General features: G+C 36.3%; 4 protein-coding genes across 4 annotated transcripts; 2 read left to right on the top strand and 2 right to left on the bottom strand.

Moving 5' to 3' along the window:
* The first annotated feature begins 851 nt into the window (after window positions 1-851).
* On the top strand, window positions 852-1196 carry LOC132178373 (protein RALF-like 32). Its single transcript, XM_059590816.2, has one exon. It carries the CDS (start codon window positions 852-854, stop codon window positions 1194-1196), a length of 345 nt encoding a protein of 114 aa, XP_059446799.2.
* A 631-nt stretch (window positions 1197-1827) lies between these two features.
* On the top strand, window positions 1828-2438 carry LOC148586589 (protein RALF-like 32). Its single transcript, XM_088516051.1, has one exon. It carries the CDS (start codon window positions 1909-1911, stop codon window positions 2236-2238), a length of 330 nt encoding a protein of 109 aa, XP_088372177.1. The 5' UTR covers window positions 1828-1908; the 3' UTR covers window positions 2239-2438.
* A 903-nt stretch (window positions 2439-3341) lies between these two features.
* LOC132177700 (Putative methyltransferase family protein) lies at window positions 3342-7906 on the bottom strand. The gene is made up of 9 exons (XM_059590130.2): window positions 7741-7906; window positions 7499-7621; window positions 7326-7388; window positions 5770-5836; window positions 5538-5638; window positions 4823-4867; window positions 4429-4740; window positions 4228-4330; window positions 3342-3758 (listed from the first exon to the last, which is right to left on the bottom strand). The coding sequence occupies exons 1-9, from the start codon at window positions 7756-7758 to the stop codon at window positions 3676-3678; spliced, it is 915 nt and encodes a 304-aa protein (XP_059446113.1). The 5' UTR covers window positions 7759-7906; the 3' UTR covers window positions 3342-3675.
* Window positions 7907-10260: 2354 nt separating this feature from the next.
* LOC132178578 (putative xyloglucan galactosyltransferase GT14) lies at window positions 10261-12015 on the bottom strand. Its single transcript, XM_059591021.2, has one exon. The coding sequence runs from the start codon at window positions 11851-11853 to the stop codon at window positions 10342-10344; it is 1512 nt and encodes a 503-aa protein (XP_059447004.2). The 5' UTR covers window positions 11854-12015; the 3' UTR covers window positions 10261-10341.
* Between the last annotated feature and the right edge of the window lie 14810 nt (window positions 12016-26825).

Here is a 26825-nt window from a genome sequence, read left to right as displayed (position 1 = left end):
AATCAGAGATAAAAAAATTAAAAATAAAAAAAGAAAAAAAGAAAAAGAAAAGAGGGGAATATGTCAATAGATGCTTGACATATATAATCAGACACATTAATGCATACCGTCTGTCTACACGTCTGCTGCCTTGTACTCACCCTCTAATCCAAGCAAGTATGCTTTTGTCAATGAAGGGGCCAACTCAATTTTTCTGTCAACACCCTCTGTGACTGTGACTGTGCCAAAAGAAGGCAGTAACCAACAAATTTTCAAGCCATGCATTCCCACAACTAAAAGTCTAAAAGTCAACAAAAAAATCTATAAATTTATAATAGTAGCCTTCTTCTTTTTTTCGACTTTTTTCTCCTTCAGATTTTGGTAATTTTTAATAAAATAATACTAATAATAATAATTTAACATACGTAAACTGTTCAAAGCCATTATCAAACTTACCCTTAATTGATTATTTGACTCTAAAATTCCCATATTTTCTTAAAACAGTCTATTTAGGTGTGCGTTTAAAGAAGTTAAAAGTGTGTTTAACACTAAAAAAAAAAAAAGTATTTTAAGAAAAACACTTTATCATGGTTGGGGACTTGGGGGATAGAACTTCAATTGGCTAGAAATTCTCAATATATAGTTCACTAAACGATCATGGACTCACAATCGGATAGCCTGATGAGTGATGATGGCCGGCCCCACGGAAATTCAGATATACCCATTGGTCACCACATGCATGTTGAAGAGGATAGAACCAAACATTTACAAATGAACAGTAAACACGGAGTGACCCACACGGACAATCGCACACAATATTAATACATACACAAGTGATTTGATTCATTCAGAAACTTGTCAGCACAAAAACAATGAAAGTTGTGTGCAAGAAAACCTATTCATTCATGATCATCATCCTTCTTCTACAACAACTCAGCCCATTTGATCATAAAGTTGCTGCTACACAAAACAACATTGATGATGATGATGATGAGCATGGACAATGCGGCAGTTCGGTCGGAGAATTGCAGACGGAATCCGAGAGATGCCGCAGGTTTCTTGGAACGAAAAAATACATATCTCCCGGGGCACTCAAGGCCGACCAGCCGGCATGTGGGATAGTAGTGAGGGGTGAGCCGTACAGTAACAGTTGTCTACCTCCACAGGCAAACCGTCCCAACAGAGGCTGCAACAAGTACTACAGGTGTAGGAAGTGACGACCACCTCTATGGTTTTCTGAATGGAATGTCATTTTTGTGAGGGAGACTGAGAGAGGACGTGAGAATTATATATTTTACGACTTCTTTTTCTTCACTCATATTATCCGTGTAATCATATGTCAATTTGCTTTGATTAATTGTTTTTCATATATATATATATATATATAATTGCATGGAAAAAAATATTTACAGATATGATATGCGTCTCCAAGAAAATCTCTGGATCGTTCTTTATGCATGCTCTTATGACCATGTATGCATCTGCGAGTGTATGTGGCAGGGCATGCAGTGATGGGGATGGTAACAAACTGCTGTAATTGATAAAATCCTATGGGATAAATATGAAATGTTTCCCTAAGTTTTTCTTGCATGGTAAATCAAATAGTACTTTTCCTCGGCAGCAGCAATTTACTGTCCTAATTTTTTTTTGAAAAAATAGTTACCTGATTCTCACACCTTTATTTCTATCATAAACCTACCCCATCTAAATGCAATAATAAAGTGGAACAAGACATATAACGCGGAAAAAAAAGATCATGAAAACGAAACAAATATAATATTGCCAAGTTTTTGGTGAAGTGCAGTCCCACAGCTTGTCGCTAGTGCGGCTTCCACTAGGAGCGTTTTGCCAAAAAGTCTTTATGATTCTCAAATCCATTTTACTTGCTTAAAAGTAGGAAGGGCATATAGAAACCACATTACTCAAAGCATGAAGCCTCTCACCTTCTGCTTCCTTCTTCTCTTTGGCCTTGTCTATCTCTTCAACCCTTCTTCCTTGGCAGCCTCTGCTTACACCCCATGCAACGGTTCGATTGCAGAGTGCAGTGAAGAAAATGAGCAGTTGATGGAGTCTGAGATAAGTCGAAGATTTCTTGCACAGAAATCCATATCATATGGAGCACTAAACAGAGATCGCCCTGCTTGCAACGGCGGATCTCCTGGTGAAGCTTATAGTAATAGTGGAGATTGTCTCCCTCCCCCAGCTAACCCTCCGAATCGAGGTTGCCCTAAATATTATCGTTGTAGGTCCGGCTCATGATCGGTCTAATCTTCATGGAAGTTGGAAGACACGATGATCCAAGCTTCAAACCCATATCTATTCTGCTCCTAATGTTATTACATGTTGATACAAGTTTTTTGTTTAAAACTCGTGTAAAATCTATCTGTTATCATTTGTAATATGCAGTGATATCATATGCAGTGAACCTATACAAGTTTTAATTTACTTTGATATTATTTTCTACCATTTCTTTTTCATTTAATTTTCATTCAAATTCAATAATTAGGTTGATTTGCATCGTTTTGATTCTTTTCATATTTCTTTTGAGCAACTTAATAATTTTGTTTGTACTTTTAATTAATAGCCATCGTCTTCTCCATAGATGGTGTCCACTCAGCTTCAGTAGCTGTCGTGCTGGACCATACAACAATAAAACTCATGTAGATTTTTCTATGAAATCGAACCTTTATACCTGACCAACTGGATGTGAATAAACGTAGGTGATAATGCCTTTACACCTTTATACCTTCAATTTTCTATTTAGTATTCAAGTCTACTGGTCCAGCCTCTTTATTCTCCCTAAAAGGATCATCAAGGCTATTCAACAAAAATTCAATAGTTTCCTGTGTAATGGCTCTGATCAATCTGTTCTAAGAGCAAAGGCAATCAATTTGATAAACCCTCTTGGCTCCCTTCTAAATCGGATCAGTTTACTACACCTGACACTTGGGAAGCCATTAGGTCCAAACTACCAGAGGCTGCCTGGTGGAAAATTGTCTGGTTATCATGTGCGATTCCAAGGTATGCTTTCATACTTTGAATGTGGTAACATTTGTGAAGGGAAGTAATGATAAAGTGTTTGCGGGTATTCCTGCATCTAATTGGGGAAGAATTCTAGACTAGGGATTGAAGAATCTAAAAGGCAGAAGTCTTAAGGGCTGTAATATGCAAACTTGCAGTGGGTGCCATAGTATACATATTTGGTTACAAAGGAGCTGAAAGTTTTTTCCAAGACAGGTTAGTTCTGAAGAGAGCATATTGAAGACCATCTCATGGAATGTCTCTACTATAGTTCCAAGTTACCAAGTCTGATCCTAATAATAATATTGAAAACAACAACAGCATCATCAAAAACAACAACAAAAGAAGAACAATTTTTTTTAAAAAAAAAATACTAGAGATCATCCCACATATTTAAGGTCAAATACAGGAGTCCAGTTGCATAATTCTATAACATAACAAAACATAGAGACATGCCTAAACAAAAAGGGGGGAATTCGACATTTTTATCTAAGAAAGGATATCCTTAACGCTCATTGTCCAAATACAGACAAATACCGATGAAGTTGGTCCCTCATATGGCAGCCTGGGTCCACATATGGCTCAAGAAAAAAATAAAGAAGAAATAACGGGAAAACTGGTCACAGGTGAGAAAGACAATGATAGCTTTCAGCCCATATAATTGAAAATCTGGATCTACCTAAATGAAAGCTTCCATACCTCTCGAACATTAGATGAACCATCTGCAACTTCAGCCACCAGGTTAGCAGCCATAACACCTGAAGGGGAAAAAGAGGTCCACTTAACTAGTACTCTGTACCATTTGAGTTAATTTCACCAACATGCAGTACCATAAGAAATGCATATATCAACCATGACAAAAATGACACGTTACAGCTCCTGAATTTGGTCTCTAAATTAGGCATAGAAATATCAGCTATGTGTCTATCAGCTCAGAGCTGCAGAGCACATGACCAATGTAAAGTTACATAACAAACATGTCTGAGTCTTCTTGCTCTTGGCCTGCATATAATGTTTGTCTAAGAAATAATATTTTCACAAAATAATTGAAGCATGCAGGATTTATTACTACGAGGAAGGCTATTCATGCATTATGACGATATGCTGTAAATGTTTCATTCCCCTCACCCATCATCTCAAGGGGCCCCAAAAAAAAAAAAAAAAGCTTTTTGCATGATATAATGCCTGTGCAATTTTTGTGAACATATTTCAGAAGGACTAGCTCACCATCTTTCTCTACCAGAGATAGGAACCGCCGTGTTCCCCCACCTACTCCAAAATAATGTTTCTTTGCTGCCATGTAAACAACCCCATGACGACAGATTGTGCACTGTAAATCAAAAAAATTTAGAGCTCAAGCAGCTACTAGTTTCAAAATGCCAAAAATATATGGTCAGCGACTAAAAGGCCAGGGCAAAAAAAAGATACCTTCTTTATAAGTTCATAGAGGCTTTGGAGAGTGGAGATTGAGTAAACTGTTTCTGCCATTAAAACAATATCATAACCAGCAACTTGACTTTGTTCTGAACTGTAGTGTAGATCCTTCTCATTGTCTTGTACATGAGGAAGAAGTTTATGGATTTCACTCCAGTCACCGGCAAAGAAACGAACTTCACCAGAATTTTTCGCATGTGTTGCTAAAGGTCCATTTTTTTCTGAAAGATTTGCTTTTACATTGGGAATGGTGAGACAACGTATGACCTCAGCATTGAAGTCCTGAAAATGTACGGCGGCTGCACCCTGACACATCAAGTGGAGAAGCTCAGCAGACCTATAGATTTTCAACTATCTTCTATACAACAACCAATGAAGGAAAGATCACCTCAAGACACGCAAAGATCCCTGGAAGTCCATGACCACATCCAAGCTGAAAAAATTAGAGGAAGCTCATTAGGGGGTAGCAAGGAAGGAGAGGGCAAGATATAAAAGGCATTTGTTTCAATTTCCATTCACAATATCCTTGTGACTTTGATGTTTAATAGAAATTCGTAGCTAGGAATAAAATTCCAAAAACCATGACAAGCCATTTTGTTGTTCACGCAAATGCATGAAATACTTTTGTTTATATAAGTAATTGGCCCCAAGGGAAGGGGAAAGGGGAGCAAATGCATGAAATAATAAGATCGATTGTCTTGGCTTAGACCCAAAAAAAAAAAAAAAAAAGATTCATTAGCTTGAACACTGAAATTGATGCAGAATAAGGAAAGAATAAAGAGACGAACTCCTAATGTCAAAGAACCTTGATGGGACTCAAATCAGTGTTTGTAGACTAGCTCTCATCCATGAGGCATGAGGAATCATATAAATGAACCAAATCAATATTGATTGCCTGACTATGTAACATCAGCATGAGCATTTAGAAGGAAAACACAAAATACAAATTATAAACAACAATGCAGCAATTGAGCTGCAGTGTTAAAAAGGTATAAACACCAAAGATACCGCTTTTCCATTTTCCCTAGAAGATGAAAACCACTGTGATCTTATGTTTATGCATTGTTGAACAGTATAGAATCACCTGAAAAGTAGGAGCCCACCTCTACAACTCGCTTTTCACTGAATGACAAACTGCCACTTTTAACCTCCGAGCACAGGGCTTTAACTAGATCCAGTGAACCTTCCCATATCTTCAGTCCCCCTGCATTATCAGTTGATCATAAGCACAATAAATATGACTTGATTTATGAATATGAAAACCAAACTTAAAAAAAGAGTGGCAACAAAAACAACAAGCGGAAAAGAAGCAAAGACAGGAGAATTCTTACACACCTTCATATTTCCCCGGGACTAAATCTGAGTTGGATAAACCGAAAACCTCTTGAGTATTAACCCGGCCCTAAAAGAGGCAATATTTAAATTGACCATATAACAAGGTTGCATTTGGATTTAAGGATTTAAAACCAAGGTATGTTAGTATGAATCACTTGATATGGAATTTAACAGCAGATTATGGATTTGAGTTTTTGATTATTTGCTTCAATAAAAACACTGGTTCGATGCCTAATCATTTCAAATGCACTTCTTAATAAGGTTTAAATCCATCCACGAATTATCAATAGAAAAATTTATAGTTTTTATACTTCACAATATTTTTAGCTTCAAATTTTTCTAGATCTTTTCTCTTCTTCTAGTTAGGTGTCTCCCTTGTATACTTCATGTGTACTGAGATTGCGCCTTTGAGCTTTTTAATGAATTTGCAATTACTTATAACAAAAATATACTTTATTCAAGCCAATTAAACTAAAAGATAAAATTAAATCCTTCTCTTCAACTACTTCCATCCAAGTAATTTAAAATCCTAGAAACTGTCAAGTATTAAGGAAATTCCTTACAAGTGAAAAATATGTGAAGAATTGCAAAGAATTCAAAATTTTGAATCTTTTCAGAAGTTTCCATTATCTGGGACTGGACTGAAAACCATTATGTTTCCATTATCCATGGTCAGTCCTTAGTTATTTCAAAAAATCGAATCTTTAAAAACAGTACATTCAAAGTTCTCTTATTCTTAAAATTAGGCATTAAAAAAAAAGTTCTCTTTCTCTTATATTTTTGTCCATTTTAACCTCAAGGGGTTGGCATAGTGGTTGAGGCTTGTGGTCTTAGGGAGTATCACCCCATAGATTCCTAGTTCGAGACTTCCTAGATGCAAACTGTCCCTTGGGGCTACACCCTCTAGTGTAAAAGCCAGATCCATGTAGGGAAACTTCCTAGGGTGCGGTGCACGGATCCAAGGTTTGCTCTGCAGAGGTGGGTCCGAAGGGCCCTACCTTGTCGAGGTCCCGTGTCATATATATATATATGTGTGTGTGTGTGTGTGTGTCCCGTGTCATATATATATATATGTGTGTGTGTGTGTGTGTCATATATATATATATGTGTGTGTGTGTGTGTGTGTGTGTCCCGTGTCATATATATATATATGTGTGTGTGTGTGTGTGTGTGTCCCGTGTCATATATATATATATATGTGTGTGTGTGTGTGTGTGTGTGTGTGTTCGTTCATTTTATTTGCTTGCATTTCCACAATTTTCTTGGCAACCAAACAGGCTAAAAAAATACTAAGACTTTCCATTATCTGAGACATCAAGCGCAGCCTAATAAAACCATTCAGCTCTTCTAGCTGACATTCTTATTGATTTTGGGAAACCGAAGCTAAAATGTAGATAACACTGAAAATTCTAACTCTTTCAGAAATCAAAACCACTAAACATATAAACTCTTACACAAGCATAAATGTTCCTTGTCTTCTTCTTTTTTGTCATACTTTTCCCTTTTATTTTCCTTCATTCTCTCGGCAACCAAACAGAGTGAAAGAGAAAAGTTACCTTGAGCAAAGTAAGTCCCCCCAAGTTCACAGGCTCCACAGTGTACTTCACAGAAGACGATATCTATTTCACAAAAAAAAAAAAAAAAAAAAATCTCAATCAAACCCCCAAATTTATTGAAATTAGTGAATTGATGACAATAATAATCAGAATGATAACGATAATGATAGTACCTCAGAGGAAAGTACTTCGACGCAAGGAGGTGGAGGAGGGAGAGGCGTTTCTGGAGAATCAAGAAACCCTAGACCCGACGTGTCCGAAGATGAGAATAGTTGAAACGTTTCGAAACTTGGTTTCTGGGAAGGGTTTATGAAGAGCGTTAGTAACGCGTAAAACAGAGTCAAGTATCAGAGCGTGGAAGCTCAAATCATTTGTCTGCGTGCGTTAGGGTATTACGACTATCGTTTACGCTCACCTCGGAGTTTGCCGCCATTCTGGCGCTGCTTCTGAGCTTCCCAGACTCCGCGGCGGCAGACCGAAATGGGGGCTGTTTCTTTTCGGCTCTCAGACGATGTGTTCTGTCTCCTCCGGTAATCTGCTGGCAATTTTTCACGCTACCAGCGAATCGCAAGTTGAATGTTAATTCAACATAAAATTACCGGGATAAAATTAAGATTTTATTAGTTTATGATTAACTTATATAATTTTATAATTTTATATTACAATTTACAAGTAGATTATGCAACAGCTCAAAAAAAAATAAAATAAAAAACAAGGTCATATAAATTAAGTTTACAGTTAAATAATAATAATAATAATCAAACAACCAATCATATGTGTGGTTATGGGCGAATTCGGCAAAGTGAGGATTCATATGCAATTCCCATAATTCGTCATCCACAAAATGCGAAAGCGAATGCAAAATAAATGTATTATTCACCCATATAGTGCAATTTACACCTTTAGTGGTAGCTAAATTAATGTAAACATAGGGTACAAGTTACTATTGAAAATCGGCTTGTAATGAGAAAATGTCAAACACCTTATATACACATGGTTAAGCTTGTACTTAAGCTATGTAGGAAACTTATAATTATAATATACCACCACACTCCGCAACCAACATTCACAACGATCCATTTGATTGGCATGGACTCGATAGTGGCACTTTCTCTTTTAGTGGCTTCACTTAACTAGACCACCCGCATTAAATGATAATTGTGAAATAAATATGTAGTTTCTAGCATTACTCTTATTCTATTACAATTTCTATTATACCTATAAGATATACAAATTAGGGTTGGGTATTGGTTTGACCGGTGTCAGTAGGAGCATTTCGCGTACTGATTCGTGAAAGTCAATTAATTAATCGACTTCTCGGTATGGTTTTGACTTTTTCGATTAATCAATTAGTCGATTAAGTTGATTAATTGTCGGTTACAAGTTTTTATTTTAAGAATTATCAACTTTTCTATAACTATAGAATTAGTAAGTAAAAGGAAAAAGTAAATATGTGAAAAACGAACCAAAAGGACAACCACAAATTAGCGGAACAAAACAATAAGGAAACCTACTAGATAAAATCCAAATTTTACTTGAAAAATCGGTTAAATTGGATAATTGTCGGTTAACCAACGAAAAAAAAAATTTCTATCACCTATCAAACTGACGTCGAAACAATATTTTTATTCTGCCCACCAACTATCGGAAGTCTGTTGTCGGTAGGTGACAGTTCGGTGGTAGTCGGTAGGCGATAAACGGTTAATTTGTCCACTTCTAATAGAAATTAAGAAATGCTATGTATTAGATTAGTATTAACATTATATCCACAAAAGCTGATATAACGCAATGCCTCAATCAATAAGTTTATTTTCATTCACTAAATGCTACGAAAAACCATGTCACATTAATTTGAAAGAGATGAGAGGATGATAATGAGAATAATGAATATAATTACTTGTCCCGTATATAGTATTTCCTAAACAAATTCTATACCTTGTTTTAACTCAATTTTTCAAATATGCCCTAAAGAAAATAGTTGACTGTAGCTTGAATTTCTCCTCAATAGATTACCAACAAATCCAAACTATAGGATCTAATATACTTTTTTTTTTTTTTTTTTTTTGGGGGGGGGTTATTTTTTTAGTGAATCACCAGAAATTTAGGCCCTAGAAACGGGGTCTGGCATAGTCTGCCCCACAAACGAGGCCATGAATAAGATCATTCATAAAGGTTAGCCTCCGGCCCCACACTCACTCACATACACATGTGATGGGTCCCCTTTCAACTGTCGGCAAACATTAAACCTTAGAGGGTAAGGTTTAGAGAAAATGCCGCCACTGATCGCGGGCTAAACCTTAACCCACGACACTAATAAAGAATGATAATAAGAATATAATAATGAGACGAGGCAATCTTAAGGGAATCTCTAAACACTTTACTTGGCCCAAAGTCCACACAAAGAACTAATTGCAGAACATGCCAACAGGGGATCTTAGTGCTTTAACAACCAACAAGTAACCTCTGCAGAATTTCAGTTGACCAAAGCAATAATTATCTTAGAATGTTATTTGAACAACAATGTCTTGTCAATTAGGTAGAGTATCCGGACTGAGTTCTACACGCTTCTTTCTTTCTTTTTTCTCTCCAAAATGCATAAAAATTTAGAAAAGATGTCATCTATTTTGAAGAAGTTCCATTTTATTAGTACATATTTGCAGTACTGATAAGAGATGCAGAAAAAATATGAAGCAGCTGTTGGGAGATAACTTGGGAGATAAGCGGTCAGGAAGTTTTATACACAACTCCAAACTAGACGCGGCCACACCCGTCAAAGAGTAGCCACCTGCATAAGCTCCACCACATACAGAATTGAAAAAACTAATGAAAAAATTACAGTTTAATGGAAGAAGTTGAAGAAGGGAAAAGCAGAGAAAATTCAAAGGCAGGAATGAATGAATATATGCAAGCTTGTGTATTCTGGAGCCAAGGCATAAGAGCATTGAATGATATAATTATATATTATACTTTTGCTTTGAAATTTTGTCTCTTTTTTTTTCCCTCATATTCAAGGATTCTATTCAAATCTCTCCCACTCAGTAAAAGTGTACTTATAATCATCCGCTTCAGCGAAACCAACACCAGGATCGCCACCCTCCCTAATCACCCTCCTAACTCCTTCTACTCTCTCAAGAACACCCTTCACCGCCAAATCAAATGCATCCTCAAAAGTCTCTAATCTCGACCTGGGATCTGCATAAATAATCCGGGGAATAAGCCCTATGACCTCTTCTCTCATCGCCTTTTCTTTCTCCTTTGAAATCCCAAGCAATATCTTCTCCACATTGCCTTTCCAAACTTTCATATCCCTCACAGGTATATACACAGAATACTCAGTGCCATTGCTTGGAAAATGCCATAAATATTGCGCATAAGCAGTACCCGGATGAAAGAAAACCGGAATACAACCTGCCAAAATGGAGTCAAAAATTGATCGCCTGGTGTAGGAATCCCCTGGAGGCTGCAGGCAATAAACAGAGCTCTGAAACACCCGCATAAGATTAACCGGATTGTCACACTTGCTCCCATCAGAGCTGCAATCTATAAATTTGCAAGCCCTTGAAGATCTACATTGTTCAATAGCCACACCTCGAAGAGAATTGGTAAGATCAGGGCGAGGTGCACCGGCAAAAGTAAACAAATAACTCCGGTTTTGCGTTTTCATCTGTTTTTGCCACTCAAACACTTCACGGTCTTTTGAAGGGTGGAAGTCTGTTGGGTAGGGGATAGCAAAATCGTTTTTCCAAGAGCTTGCTTCGACAGACAGCATTGTCATGTTCTGGGATTCTGGCAGAAACCTTAACTTGCTACCCCAGTCCGAGGATTCGTCTGTTTGTCTTCTGAAATCCCAAGAAATCCTCCCGGCCACGAAGAAATGGTCTCTGCCCGACATTTTCTTCCACTCGGGTTTTTCCGCCAGCCACCGGAGAAGGTCCTGCGCGGAAGAGTCTCTCACCGATATGTTAGGACTCCAAAGGAATTGACTGGCATCTAGACCGGCATAAAATGGCACAAAAATTGCGGAGGCTTGCGAGGAATCATTGGTCAAGCACTGGTACTTCTTCATCTTGTTGTGGAAAATGACTTCTAACAAGAATTGGTTTGTGGAAAACCAATTCTTTTCCGATAAAACCCCTTGGGTATTTTCAATTTCAGCACCGATACCGGAATTCACCATGTATGGGCACATGTTGAAGCTGGTTCCTCTGGTAACCGTCTGACAATTCTCGAGAAAATCATAGTTGAATCGGCTGGGCAGATCATGAACATATATGTATCTACCCAGGCAGGGATCTAGATTACTCTGTGTTCCTACGAATGGGTCTTTGATAGACTGATTGGTGGCAGAACTGGTTTCATTCTCCAAAATAACAAGTGGGTTTGGTTGATTGAACAAAAAAGTGACTTCATTTTTGGCACCCATCATTGTTGAATAATCAAAGCAGGATAATACGAAGCATAGAACAAAGAGGACGAAGATGACTAACCAGAGCTGCTGAGAGCATTTTCCGATGATGGGTTTCTCCATACGCTCCTGAAAAGGGATTTCCAGCAATCGACTCCTATCAGTCAAATCTCATTGCCAAAAAGATTCTGACAACTGAGAAGTTCATAGAGCAACAGAAAGAACTGAGCTATTGAGTTGGATATGCATTTATGATTTGTGTTAAGAGCTTAGCCCAATTGTGTAGAGAACAAACTACAAAATTAAAAACTTTTGAAGTGGCGTCCGTTGGATGAAGGGAACTTTGTCTGGATTCGTGTAAGGTGGGGAGCAAACCTCCGTTACTTTGTTGGGAAACTAAAGTACAAAATTAATAATCGTCCGACACTTTACCGTTTTCTCTCCCTCTGTAATTTTCCACGGTACTCTGCATGCAAGTATGCAACTCCCCTGCCTCTAGCTTTTGTCTTTATTAGAATAAAACTATGAACACCAGACCATACCTGAACTTTTTGATTGAATCACGGAAATTATTTGTAAAAAAATTGTGAAAGTAAATTTTATATAGACTTTTTTCATAATAGTAGCCTAATTATTAACAACTTGAACATCCAAATCCAAAAATTTTCCCTTCCCTTCCCCTGTTCTGTTCTTATTCAATTCAAAGTAGAGTCGCAATGTGCGGCGAAGGTTTCCCAACCGTAAGTTATGGCATAAATCCGGCTCCTGTTAGTTATATTATTCACGGGTTACGACCCATAATAGAAGTTTCAGCTTTAAGAAAACAGAGTAAATTTGTCGGTGGACACGTCAAACGTAAGACTAAAGCTCTTCTGTAACTGATGGTAACGCTCAAATCACGGGGGGATACGCTACTTCAAATAAAATAAAATAAAATTCACAGAAAATCTGCTGTTTAGTGTTTAGGATAAATGCGATCATTTTTTATTAAAAAAAAAAAAAAGCTTTGGCAAATAATTAATTGATGGGTTCGATATCCATATCACCGACCACACACTTTCCTTCAAGAAGAAGAAAAGAATCTATTTCTAGTCAATGTATTCACATGATATGGATAATCTGAATATAAAACACTTGCACGCCATTCATATATACTTGATCTCCAAGTTAAAGCCGTGTTCTTGATGAACGCGCTTAAGTCTTCATTGATTATGATCTCTATCTACCCATTGCTCTATATATACCAACGGCCTTCAACATAATCTCCCAACAAACTCATCTTCCAAGTTCCAATTTTCTGACTTCTGAGCAACACTTGGGAAAATGTCTCACCACGGAAATCATTGTCTTCCACATGTTGAGGGACACCACGGCCAGCACGGTCATGGCAAAGGGCATCACGGCGGAGAGCATGGTCATGGCGGAGGAGGGCACTGCCATGAAGGTGGACATCACGGCGGGCATGGTCATGGTCATGGGCATCATGGAAAGGGGCATCATGGAGGGCCTGGCCACGGTGGAGGACATCACGGTGGGCAGTGTCATGGCGGAGGGCATCATCCACATGGTCATGGTGGGGGACATCATCCACATGGTCATGGCGGAGGACATCATCCACATTAGAGAGATGAAATTGAAAGATGGTTAATTATCTTCTGGTGCCTAGCTTGCTTGTTTTAAGTCAGTGAAGAATAAACCCCATAAATATATTTGTGAAATTATGGGGGGAGAGTGAGAGATATGCAGTTGAGCTCTGCTTTGTATTGAATATGTATTTGAATGCTGGTTTGGTGTTTTACATGGACGATCCACTTCGGATTCTGATTTGCTTAATTTTAAGCTTCTAATTTTGGTTGCACATTTCATATGTGCTTTTCTTTCCTTGTACGGTGCTTCTACACAAAATAATAAAATTGGTAGCTGAAAACTACTCTTACTCCATTTCCTTATTATGAGCAATACTATACAGTTTTTTTAGAGGGAAATTAACACTAGCTCCAGCTTGCCAAACTATGGCTGGATCGAACAGAAGACCAGGCCCATACATTACCTTGCGAGGAAATGAGGGATAATGTGGTTTGGTAGGTAAGGATGTGATCGACGACGGTCGGATTGCCCACGTCAAGTGGTGACAAAGAATCTAACTAATATTCATGTTAATGCGCGACTAATCTCCCCTTTGAGGCATTTTCAAACATTAATGCTTGGATAGGGTCCAAATACCCATCAACAAAGTGTAAATTTTACGGGAAAGACAGCCAACAAGTCCTACCATTTTTGGCTAATCTGTCTTTCCTCCGCCTACACCTTTCACATAGACTATTGTCCATGAATGATAAGTAACATTATTTGATACATTTGTAACCGCGATTGAGCAAAGGGTTAGACCCTGTATATAAGAAAAAGGCGGCCCCAACAGGAAGGGGGGACCTTTGGCCAAGAGAAAATAGCATCGTTTCTGAATCCATTACCAAAAAAGACACCAAAAATCCAGCTAAGGACAGAAGACTAAAAACAAATGTTCAGAAAGCGCCTTTTTTTTTTTCCCCAAGAGGGAGAGATAGTCATTATCCGCTACACCCGCTAAATAATTGTTCATGTTCCGTAACCATCGGGTCGTATCATCTCTTCCTTAATTAATCTCTCTTTCTTTTGCTCACTTGTTGAATGATTAACATGTATTATTTTTTCGGGATATCAATTGAAAGAATGTGCAATCCCAACTTTTATATAAGTTATATCGCACAATTATCTCAAATTCCAAGCAGCACTACTACTTCTCTTTGCTCACGTAGAGGAAGATTCTAAGTACGATTATTATTATTATTATTTTTTTAACTACAAACTCACACATATGTTAGAGTATAGTCTCGGTTGACAAAAAAATATCACAACAAAAAATTAAAAGAGGCTAAGTTGCCCATTTTTTGGCCCTTTGTTGGCTTAATCATTATTTGGTCTATTGTTGGTCATTTGTTGACCTAGACCAATTTTTGGCCCTTTGTTGGCCCAATATCTTCGGCCATTATGGTATTGTTTAAAACCTAAGTCTATTTTAGCCTATAGTTGGCTTTCATTTTTGACCTATAGTTGGCCTATTTCAGTCCACAATTGGCTCTCTTTTCAGCCCAAAGTTGGCTCTCTTTTGGCCCATAAATGACCTTCTTTCGTATTGTTATTTAAAGTGTCACCGACCACCTCTGAAGCCTTGAGTTTGAGAGAGAATGTTAGAGTATATTTGAAAGACCATAAAATTAGGGATTTGATGAAGATTAGATTAGCCTAACTTTAGGGATTTAATTATGATTTGATCATCCTAAATTAGAGAATTTGATTAAGATTACATTTATGTGTAAGCCCTATAAATAGAACATTCTATATAGTAAACATATCAAGCAATAAGAGCATAATGTATCCCTTTAAGCTTCATAGACCGAACCACGTAAAATATTTTGTGTTGATTTATTTTATTTTCGCAATTTATTTCTATTTCTATTTCTTTATGAAATTCTACAATATATACCAGGCATTCTAATTGAAGTATATATAATGACTTATCAAAAGTCAGCACATGCATCAAAAGTGGATGCCTTCTGCCGACCTCACAGATAATTAATAGTCCAAACATGCATATGGGTCCTCTCGACCGCGTCTTCAACAGCATCTGTAAAATTTCACCATTTTATAGAAATTTTACATGTGGATGTGCGAATCCACGATTTGGTAAGTAAAAATATACCAACTTTTGTTGCGTACGTGTGATAGAACCTCCTTTTGTTTTAAACTCTATCACTATGCATTTTATAAAAATCGGGTTAATTATCAAGTGCTATAACCATTTTGCAAGTCATACGTCTTAGAGATAGGTTTTACATAGAAGTAAAATCAAAACTTATATTTTCCTTTACATTTTCTTTTCTATATATAGGATAAATATAACTCCATACCCATCGTAAAAAGCAAATAAAATAGTTGATTCCATGTAGTAATGTAAAACAACAGTTTAAATCACAACTACATATCATAATAACTCACAAACATGCTTATATATATATATATATATATACACAAACATTTACTTGTCACTTTCTTTACTTTGTTAAGTGTATCACCTTTGCTTAATCACCGGGTTTGATGGTATTTTTCTCCCCTTTTTTGCATTGATCAGTTAAGCGTATGATCCTACTTAACCCCCGAATTTTGTTAAGCATATTATCCCACTTAATTAATTGCAGGGTTGCTACTTGCTAGTCTTTCCTCGCATTTCTTAGCTAGGAGTGTATAATCTCACAAACTACCGGGTTGCTAGTCTTTCTTTCTCACTTCCTAACATTGTGGGGTGTGAAGTATATAATCCCACATCCCCAATGGGTAACTCAATCGGCTAGAGGCCATGTTTCATGAAGCGGATGTTACTAGTTCGAATCTCCCTTCCTTTCTTGTGTGAACATGTCAAAAAAAAGAAGTATATAACCCCACTTAACCACCATGTTACTCAACTCATACTTTCACAACCATTTTATGTAAAAGCATATATACTTTTAATTACTTCCAAACCTTTTTTTCTGTGAAAAATTTCTTCTTTCAAATTCATTTTCCTCTAAGCATGCAAATAGTATGGAGACATAATTTCATATTCATGTGAAACATCTTTAAATTAGCAGAGTTCATTACCACAATGAAATCATGCTCGTTTGTCTTTGACCCCTCCCTCCAATTTACAATTCTAAAAAAAATCTCTGAAAGCTGCATAATTCATGCACTGATGCACGATTGTCCTGCTGAACGCATTCCTAAGATTCTGTGTATTTCCATGCGTCCGTGTAAACGTGATAAATTGGGACCCACCCATGATGATTGCCTCAATAGTTGTTGATCTATTAATAATGCAATTGATGAGTTGGATGTCCATATCACCCACCACGCGCTTTCCTTCAATGCATGCATTCACGTGAACATTGTCCTCCCCAAGCGAGCATGCACTACAATCACACGGATAAAACACTTGCACGCAATTCATATATACTTGATCGCCAAGTTAAAGCCGTGTTCTTGATTTAACGCGCTTAAGTCTTCATTGATGATCTCTATCTACCTATCGCTATATATATATATATATATATTTACCAACGCCCCTCAACATTATCTCCCAACAAACTCATCATCTTCTAACCTCTGAGCAACACTTGGGAAAATGTCGCACCACGGAAATCATTCTCTTCCACCGCATGTTGAGGGACACCACGGTCATGGCAAAGGGCATCACGAAGTGCATGGTCATGGCGGAGGAGGGCATTGTCATGAAGGTGGACATCACGGTGGGCATGGTCATGGTCATGGTCATCATGGAAACGGGCATCATGGAGGTCCTGGCCATGGTGGAGGACATCACGGTGGGCATTGTCATGGCGGAGGGCATCATCCACATGGTCATGGTGGGGGGCATCATCCTCATGGTCATGGCGGAGGACATCATCCACATTAGAGAGATGAAAGATCATTAGTTATCTTCTGGTGCCTTGCTTGTTATGTCAGTGAAGAATAAACCCCATATATATTTGTGAAATTATGGGGAAGATATATGCAGTTCAGCTTTGTATGGAATATGCAAGAGGGTACGGGCAGGGTTGAAGGGTATTGTGAGAGTTATGTCCTTGTTCGTGTGCTCTTTTAGGGTTAAAGGATCTCATACTCTCACCCTTTAGCCGCTTTATTTGGCCCATTTCTTAACCTTTGTTTAGGATATAAATAAAGGTCTCGGTCTTTTATGGTCCTATGAGATCATTATTGGACTCATTGCCTCCCTTCGGTATACAGTTTGTGTTTGTTATTGGAGAGTCCAATTTGTTTACTAGTACTCCCTCTTTTATGTAATGGAATGTTCTTATATATATATATATATATATATATATATATATATTTGATTTCATCGGACTGTGCTTATAAAAAATTAATAAAAGAGGTGGCTGAAGAGTACACTTGCTCCATTTTCTTATGGTTTTCATGGCTTCTAATCGCACGGCTGACCTTTTGGGGAAGCATGAAATTCTTTTTTGAGGGAGTGGTGCCACGATCACAATTTAATCAATTATGTAATTTTTTTCAAAGAGCAATACCATTAATTTACTTACAAAAAAAAAATACCATTCAATTACGGTAAGCTTGCCACGTAAGGCCCATAACTTACTAAATGGGCCCAAACTAGCATCTACATTCTGCACTTAGCCACCTTCGCCCAACAAGCCCAAAGCATAATTAAGACTTAACACTTCATAAAATTGGATCAAACACCTTTCTAAACATGCTTTGGATAGAAAATCTTAAAGTTGGTTCAATTATTATTTTTTATGCAATTTGTGAGAAATCATTTAATTTTATAGAAATAGTTTTCACACCACCTAAAGGGCTGTTTATCAAAATTGGATCAATCATCTAAATGGCTATTTATCAAAAATTAATGGTTAGTGACATGTGTTAGTCTCATAACCCAGGGTTAAAATCATATAATGGTTAATTTAAAAAACTAAAGGTTAAAATTATTAAATGGTTAACTAAATAAACTATGGTTTGTGGCATATAAATCACCTCATTAATCAAAGAATTATGCTAAGTTGAAATCATAAGATATTAATTCCATTACCCTATACGTCATGTGTCATTAATTAAACTATTATTAAATCATGCATATCATTAGAGATGAATTGAATTTTTAAAACTCTTATGATCCCCTTTAAAGGGCTTTGATCCATTCTCACTAAGCTACTTGGGCCCAATGTTAATGGCCTGCATGTCTAAGCCCAACATTTTGGGCCAGCTCACAAACTAAGCTTAGCTAAGGTAAGGATTCTAGGTATCATCTTACGTTTTGTTTACGAAAAACCATGTCATTATCTAAGCCAAATTTCACGATCTAGAGAAAAAAAAAAAAAAAAAAAAAGAGAAACTTCATTTTGGTCCCCTAAACTTTTACCCGATTTTACGAACCCCCGAACTTTCAAATATCTCATTTTGGATCCCTGAACTTTCAATTACTCTCAATTATAACCCTTCCGTTAATTTTAGCTGTTAAAAATACAAAAAAAAGACTAAAATGTCCTTAATTTTCATTTTTTTAAAAAAATAAAAAAACGTTTTGGAAGTTAAAATTTTATACAAAAGTTAAGGGTATAAACGTTATATAATGTTTAAAATATGACGGATGGGTCTACATTAATAGTAATTGAAAGTTTAGGGGTCCAAAATGAGAGATTTGAAAGTTTAGGGGGGTTTGTAAAATCGAGTGGAAGTTCAGTGAACTAAAGTGGAGTTTCTTCGAAAAAAAAAAAACCATTTTTTATACAATTAGTCTAAAAAGATTAGTCAAAATTACAATTAAAGTTCTTTAAAGTTACTTATATAATTCAATCTCAATATCTCAATTAGTATAGGATTAAAGTGAGGGTCTAGGGAAAGGGATAAAAAGGGCAGTTTAGGAAACGAGAAATTGAATGTTTGATGTTTCCCTTTTTGGAGCCAAGAAGATCAAAAGAGATTGTTCATTCATTGTCTTTTCATTTCATAGGTCCCAAAGTAAATAATGTTGTCTAAAGAATCATATCCACTTAAAAAGATATTGTTTTTATTTTTATTTTGATTGTTGTGTAGTAGAGTATGGTATCAACAATAATTGAGATTCAAATGCTATCCTATATATGTAGGACCTCTAAATATTTTTACCCTTTTGAGTTCGATTCACAAGGTATTATGAGATTCACATAGTAGATTAATTATGGTATCTACAAAGGGTACAGCTAAAGTAAAATTTATAAAATATAAGATTTTAAGTTATTAATGATGCTCTCTAATATGGTTTCATCTCATCTTAGTAATAGATTTTTTAAGACATGGGATTATAATATTTCTTTTTGTATGAGATATTAGATAATATATAAGACCGTAAATTACACAAATAAAAGAAAGAAAGAAAGCAGAAAGCATACGACAAGATGATTCACAGTTCAACGTGTTATCCTTATCTCCTTATCTTTTTTAAAGGGAGCACATCTCTTTATTAAAATCTGCCACGTCTAGTCAACTTTACATTTACGATATTCAGAAATCCATTATGGCTTATGCAATGAATGAACCGGGTCGTGGAACAGGGAAGAAGGGAGTTGCCGACAGACACGTACACTGGTGAATATATTTTTCTGTGGCGAGAATTATATTTTGCATTTATCTTTTTGGATGAATAATGGGCACGTTGGTTATATATATGTGTGGCAAATACCCCACGGGCCCCACCGTAACCAGATAAAGCCACGTGTATAATGGAAAAATTGACCCCACCGCCCACTGCCCATCCTATAAATATTCGTTCGATTACATAAATCATCTCACACTACTTATCTGCTATTCAATATTTCAATATTTTGAGAGAGAAGGAACCGAAATTCGGATTTGTGAGAAATTGTTGGGCTAATGTCTCACCAGGGACCTCATGACCACCCACCTCACGGTGGGCATGGGAAGGGTGATCAAGGGCCTCCGGGCGGACGTGGTCCTGGCGGAGGACAACCAGGCGGACATGGCCCTGGCGAAGGACAGCCAGGTGGACATGGGCATGGCGGTGGACATCAAGATCATGGGCATGGCCATGATCACAAAGGACCGGAGCATCATGGTGGCCCCGGTCATGAAGGGGGGCATGGTCCGGGCAGAGGACCTGAACAACATGGTCATGGTCCTGGCGGAGGAGGACATGAGCCACATGGTCATGGTCCGGGCGGAGGACATGAACCACATGGTCATGGTCCTGGTGGTGGTGGTGGACATCACCCCCATTAGAGAGGCCGTTATCTTGGGCTTAGCTTCCTCGATCGATCGGATGCTGCCTAGCTAGTGCCTGCCTGCCTTAATATTTGCAAATAACATGGTGTCTTTGTAAGATTTAGCAACGTTTCAAGTAATTAAGAGAGCTCATGATGTAATGGTTCTCATGTTTGTGTGTTTCTAGACCATCTGTTTGTATCTTTACCTCTGTTACTACCCAATAAAACGGTATCCATTATCCAAAGAGTATTGTGTTTTGCATAAACGAGACCAAATTTGAACGCCCTTAATTTATTTATTTTTATTCTAGCAAGAGATAGAAACTCAAAATTTAAAGTATAGTGTTCTAGAGAAACAGAAAAAGATATAATTCTCTGTGCATGAAAATTGGACTACTATGGACAATTTGTAGTATTAATAGCACTTATTCATTTCTATTCACTAATTACAATTAATCACTTAATTTTGTTAATTTTTAGTTTCTTCAATGTACTTTTTTGGGCTTTAATTATGGTTGATGCTTATGGAATATACTTTCAAAATTAGTGGGTGTTGATGATTATTGTTAATGCAGTTTTCTAATTGGTGAAAATTGAGTGAGGGTAACATGCAAATGCAAAGAGAATAGTAGGCAAAAGAACTTGCAGGTGTAAACCAACGGGAGATAGTTCTGATGTTGAAGTCAACAATGACTTCTTAGAGGAGGGAAAACATAAGGAATATAAGTTTGTATTTTCTCTCAGAGAAGATCCCTATACCTGGTTTGGGCTTCTCCTTTTATGGCCTTCAAGGCTAATTAAGTAGATGGATTTCAATCCAATAGGGTAAGCTAATTCCGTAAATTGCAGTCCTAAGGGATAGCTCAATAGGTTAAGATCATGTCTAAAGATGTCTAAAGAAGCGGAAGTGACTAGTTCGAATTTTTTTTTTCCTTCTTATGCGGACATGTAAAAAAAAAAAAATTCCATATCGCTTGAACGTACACTTTCTCGAAGCCTCACGATGGGCCTTATATATTCTAGTGGGCTTATTAGGCTCTCGGTGTATTAGGCTCAGTACTTAACAATTACTCTCCAATTCTAACAAGGTTACCGGACCTTAAATATTTAGGAATTGGTGCTGGGCTTTAAAACTTGTTCATTCTTAATAAATGCCACAATTCAAAGTCAATCTCATGGGATTTAGCACTCATATATCATGATTCTCCTATTCGGATGTTACTTCTGTTTTCTGTTCAAAATGTATAAGTATCGTCTTCTTCTTTTACATTTCTAATTGTCTTAAAATTTATAAATTTAAGATTTTATTTAAAACGATGCTCTAATATGGTTTATCAATAACTTGTTAATTGAATTTTTAAAATATAGGATTGTAATAATTCTTTGGGAGCGCCTTCTATCTCCGAGGAATGTACAACTCCTCTCTTACCACCTCCAATAAAAATTGAACAAATAAGTTAAAAGCATAAAATAAATTGAACAAAAATACAATACACCAGTTTAGCCAGCTAAACTAACCCATAATATTTCTGATCATTCTTGACGGTAGTGTTCGGCTGGGGAGGTGGGGATGGTTTAGGCATTGGTTTATTGGGGGGTTGAAAGTATTCTTGGCTCAAAATCCAGAGGGTTTTGTGGGTATTATCCCTCTCTTGGTTCTTTAGTGATGCAGCGTGATTTAGTGGGCTGCAGCGGATATGTAATTCCAGATCTTGAATTTATCAATGATCTAAGAATTCTTTTTGAAAAACTAGATACTCCCTAGGTTTTGAAGGAAAAGAGGAATAAACTAAACTCTGAGTATATTCTCATTAATCAAAATCAATAATAAACAACAACTGCCTTTCTATGGAGGCTATAAGTATATATTTATAGCCCAAAACCCAAAACCTAACAAAATATGATATAAATACCCCCAAAACCCTAAACCTAAAAAAATAACGAAATAAAAACTCTTAAAACTCTAACCCTAATAAAACAACAACATAAAGTCGGCTAGAAAATAATAAAATGCAGAAAAATAACGTAAGCCTTCCGTGTGCACTCGAGCGTAGTTACAAGTGTGATCGAGCGTAGGTAGGCGCTCGATCTTGCGATCGAGCGCAGTACCAGGGGGTGTTCAAACGGGATCTGATCTGCATCATTTAGAGTCTAAAAGCTCATAATGAAGAGTTTTACCCATTTTAGGTGTCAATTTTATGGGAGTTGTTGTGTTAGATCAAAGGAGACCCAAATCTCCCAACAATTTATATGTTCGCGTACGTGAATACTTTGCTTTTACTGTTTTATATTTTGAAGGAACTTGTCATTTCTTACTGCAGTTTGGAAACTAATGCTCAATATCTAATTTGAGGCACATACATCAATCTGTGTGAGCCGAGCCATGAGATGGTGGGAGAACTAAAACCCAACGTGGTGGAGATTCATTTGGCACAAGAACGTGTGGTAATGGTTTTTGAGGATAATGTTAGTGTAAAAAAAAAAAAAAAAAAAAAAAAAAAAAGTTTCACATTGAAAAAGACGTAAGAAGTGATGAATATAATATTATTGGACTCAAACTTTTGAATGATGTAGTGTCTCAAACCTGCTATTTTATGGGTTAAAAGACTCTCAAATATGTCAAACTAGTGTAAATTCCAGGGGAGAAATGGATGTAATTAAGTGAATTTTCTTTCAAAAATTTGGTATTTTCATATTTATGATATTTGATGTTTTAAATTGACGCAACAATTTTTTTTATTAAAGACTATAAATAATTGAATTTACACCCAAGCCTCATTGAATTTATCCTCTAATTCTTTTTGTATGAGATAAGACCATATAAATCAGACAAAGACGTAAGAAGAAAGCATACGACAAGATAGTTCATAGTTCAACGTGTTATCCTTATCTCCTTTAAGGGAGCACATCTCTTTATCAAATTTGCGACTTATTACATTTAATCCACTTTGTGTCGGCTAAGAAAACGAAAAAAAGAAAAGAAAAGAAAAAAAAGAAAGAAGAAAAAGCACCTATAATTAATATTTCAGAAATCCTTAAATGGCTTGCAATGAATGAACCGGGCCGTGGAACAGGGAAGAAGAGTAGTTGCCGACAGACACGTTACGTACGTACACTAGTGAAGATATTTTCCTGAGGCGAGAATTGTATTTTGCATTTATCTTTTTGGATGAATAATCGGAACGCCGGCGTCCTACTATTCCTGATAATAAGTTTGGTTGTTTATGTGGCAAATTGTCAGTGAAGCACGGGAATTGTTTATTATATTATATATATATCCCCCACCAAATCCAAAACCAGATGAAGCCACGTGTACGTACGTGTAATGGCATAATTGACCCCATGCACTGGCCACCGCCTATCCTATAAATACTCCACTGATTCTAAGATAAATTCATCTCATCCCCTACTTATCTGCCATTCAATATTCTGAGAGGAAAAAAGAAAAACACCAAAATTCTGATTTCTGAGAAAGCATTGGGCTATAATGTCTCACCAAGCACCTCATGATCAACAACAACCAGGTGGACATGGGAAGGGTGAAGGACAACCTGGCGGACGTGGTCCCGGCTGTGAAGGACAACCTGGCGGACGTGGTCTTGGTGATCAAGGACAGCCAGGCGGCGGTGGACGTCAAGATGGGCGTGGCAATGATCCCAAAGGAGGACAGCAGCAGCAGGGTCGCCCCGGCAATGAAGGGGGGCGTCAGGAGGAGCATGGCCAAGGTGGGCATGGTCCGGGCGGCGGACATCAACCACAGGGTCGTGGTGGTGCCGGTGGAGGTGGTGCTGGTGGTGGTGGTGGACATCAGCCCCATTAATGGGATGCTGCCATTCCAAGGATAATATATATATTAATATTTGCAAATAACGTGCTCTCTTTGTAATATGGGACCTGTGTGAGTTTGGGGTTTAGATATTACAAGGATTGATGCTAGCTCATGATGTAATACGTCTGTTTTTATGTGTTTCTAGCTAGACCTACTACTCGGCCACCTGTATCTAAGTATCTTTACCTGTGTTATCAATAAAGGAGTACTTCTTTTGAGAAAAAAATATTGGGATATTCATTAAGTATTTTGGTAGAATATATATTGAATTATTTTGAAATTATTTTAAGAAATTGTGATGAACTTGAAATCGTGTTTAGGTCAAGCTTAATGACCGTGTGTTTTTAAGACATTTTTCGAACTAAAATTATGAGTTTTTTTAGTATACATGTAATAACTTGAAAATCTGGTCTGAACGTCAGAAATATGAGTGTTTTTAGGACATATTTAAACTCTCTAAGACCGTGTGTTTTCAAGACATGTTTCGAACTGAAGTTAAGAGTTTAAACTCCTCCTTTTCACATAATAAATGTTTACTTTCATATAGTTGTATGATAATTATATAAGAGTCTACTAAATAAGATTATTATTATTTTTTAATTACAAAAATTAATGCAGATTTATACCCAACTCTTTGCTTTGGTTGCTATTTATCTGCGAGCACTTTACAATCTAACATAGATTCATGTTTTATTCAAGTGAAAAGGAATAGAGCAAGCATGGATTCATGTTTTGTTCTAGTACAATCCCATGTGGAAAAGAATAACGTACTTGTCTCCATATGTTTTGTACTTCTAACCATGTTTTGGGGTACTTATTTTAAAGAAATGGGCTTTTAAGGTTGGATACATTGTAAGGTTTGGAAAATTTTACAAATGCTACTCTTAACATTCTTCTTCTTCTTTTTCTTTTTACTTTGGATTCTTTATTTTGTTTATGAGGTTTATAAATTAGGATTTCTTTGTTGGTTGGAAATTCTTATTGAGTTATTTTGTAATTTTAAATGAATTAATGAAGAGTGATAATATCTTTTATTGATTATTCTCTAAAAATTTGCTAGATTTTGCTCAAATTTGTAACATAAGAAATGATTTATCACAAATTTTATGTCAATTGTAAAGATTAGTGTTATATACCACGTTTTTATCTCACAATTATCATACAATGTTGATGTGATAGTCGTAATCAACTCTTATATTTTTTAATAAAGATAGAGGGTTAATTGAGATTGATACATTAACTCTTATCTTTTTATCATTACCTTTTTTTTTTCTTCGAGATTCCAAGGGTTTATGATATATATATATATATTAGGTATAGAGACTATTTACAAATGGGTGTATATAAAGAGTAATGCTACTTACTCTTCCATTCTCACACTATACTTCATTCCCACACTCTTTTTATTAGATCAAAATTTCAATAGCTATCAATCTTAAATTTAATAATAATTTTAAAAGTTATGTTATACACAAACCAATCTTTAAAAAGATAGAAATATAGGAAAATTCTGTATTTATTTGCAATATTGTACTTGTTTTGTAAAATGTTTATGATATTTTAATGAAATAGTAGGCCAAGATGCGATTTCTGCTTCAACGATAGGCAACCCTTAAAAAGCAATGTACGAGACCATGGGCACCACAGGTAGTGCGTTTCGCAGCCACTTGGCCCACTTCAAACTCTTACAGCCACATAAACTTTTTCTTTTTATTTATTTATTTATTGTAATTGCCATCGACTTAGACAAAAAGAAAATTAAAAAAATAAAATAAAATTGCTGTGCATCAGGAAGCCTTGTTTTTTTTTTCTTTTGAACAAAGGAGCAGCGACACTAGTGGGGAAATTATGGTGTGAGGAAATCTGATCTGTTCATTGTAAAGAAAAATTGAAGGAAAACTCTTTTCATTGCATTTGTAATTATTAATTTTTTTACTTTCTTTTTTTAAAAAAAATTAGTGTATTAAAGTTTAAAAAATTTGTAATGTCATCCCTACTATTTTTTTTTTTTTTTTTGTGACATGGTCATCCCTACAATTAAGATTTGGGATTAAATGATATTCATATATATTTGTAATCATTTTTATTATTGAATCCATAATTTTATAGCATATTCATATTAAAAGGTATAATATCCGATTTATAGTGTTCATTAAAGTGGATTTGATGGTTACATCATTACAATCTAGCCTTAAAGTCCTTATTTCTTTTTTTACCTTCATATTTTTCCTCATATTTCATTATATTTCCGAAATATTATGAATAATTTATCTATTATTTCTCTAATTCAGGAAATTTATTACTTTTTTTCTTTTTTTCTTAATTTCCTGGGCAAGGCTTAATAAATCATTACCCTTGTCTCCTCGAAGAGATGTAAGATTTGCAAGTAAAAAAATAAAGTAAATTGAAAAGAAAAGGGGGGAACGGCACGAATATTGTACGCCAAAAAGAAGAAA

This window comes from Corylus avellana, chromosome 4 (assembly GCF_965113065.1).
Source record: "Corylus avellana chromosome 4, dhCorAvel1.hap1.2, whole genome shotgun sequence".
NCBI classification, from domain to species: Eukaryota; Viridiplantae; Streptophyta; class Magnoliopsida; order Fagales; family Betulaceae; genus Corylus; species Corylus avellana.
The sequence above is the reverse complement of the archived record's forward strand: the minus strand, read 5'-3'. Positions and strand labels throughout refer to the sequence as shown.

Excerpts from the sequence above, each read along its gene's own strand:
- LOC132177700 (XM_059590130.2), bottom strand. Across the intron at positions 7,389-7,498 it reads TCGAAGTACTTTCCTCTGAG|ATATCGTCTTCTGTGAAGTA; the intron begins GTACTATCATTA and ends TTTGTGAAATAG. Across the intron at positions 4,741-4,822 it reads GGATCTTTGCGTGTCTTGAG|GGTGCAGCCGCCGTACATTT; the intron begins GTGATCTTTCCT and ends TTGATGTGTCAG.
- LOC132178373 (XM_059590816.2), top strand. The coding sequence starts at position 852 with ATGAAAGTTGTGTGCAAGAAAACCTATTCATTCATGATCATCATCCTT.
- LOC148586589 (XM_088516051.1), top strand. The coding sequence starts at position 1,909 with ATGAAGCCTCTCACCTTCTGCTTCCTTCTTCTCTTTGGCCTTGTCTAT.
- LOC132178578 (XM_059591021.2), bottom strand. The coding sequence starts at position 11,853 with ATGGAGAAACCCATCATCGGAAAATGCTCTCAGCAGCTCTGGTTAGTC.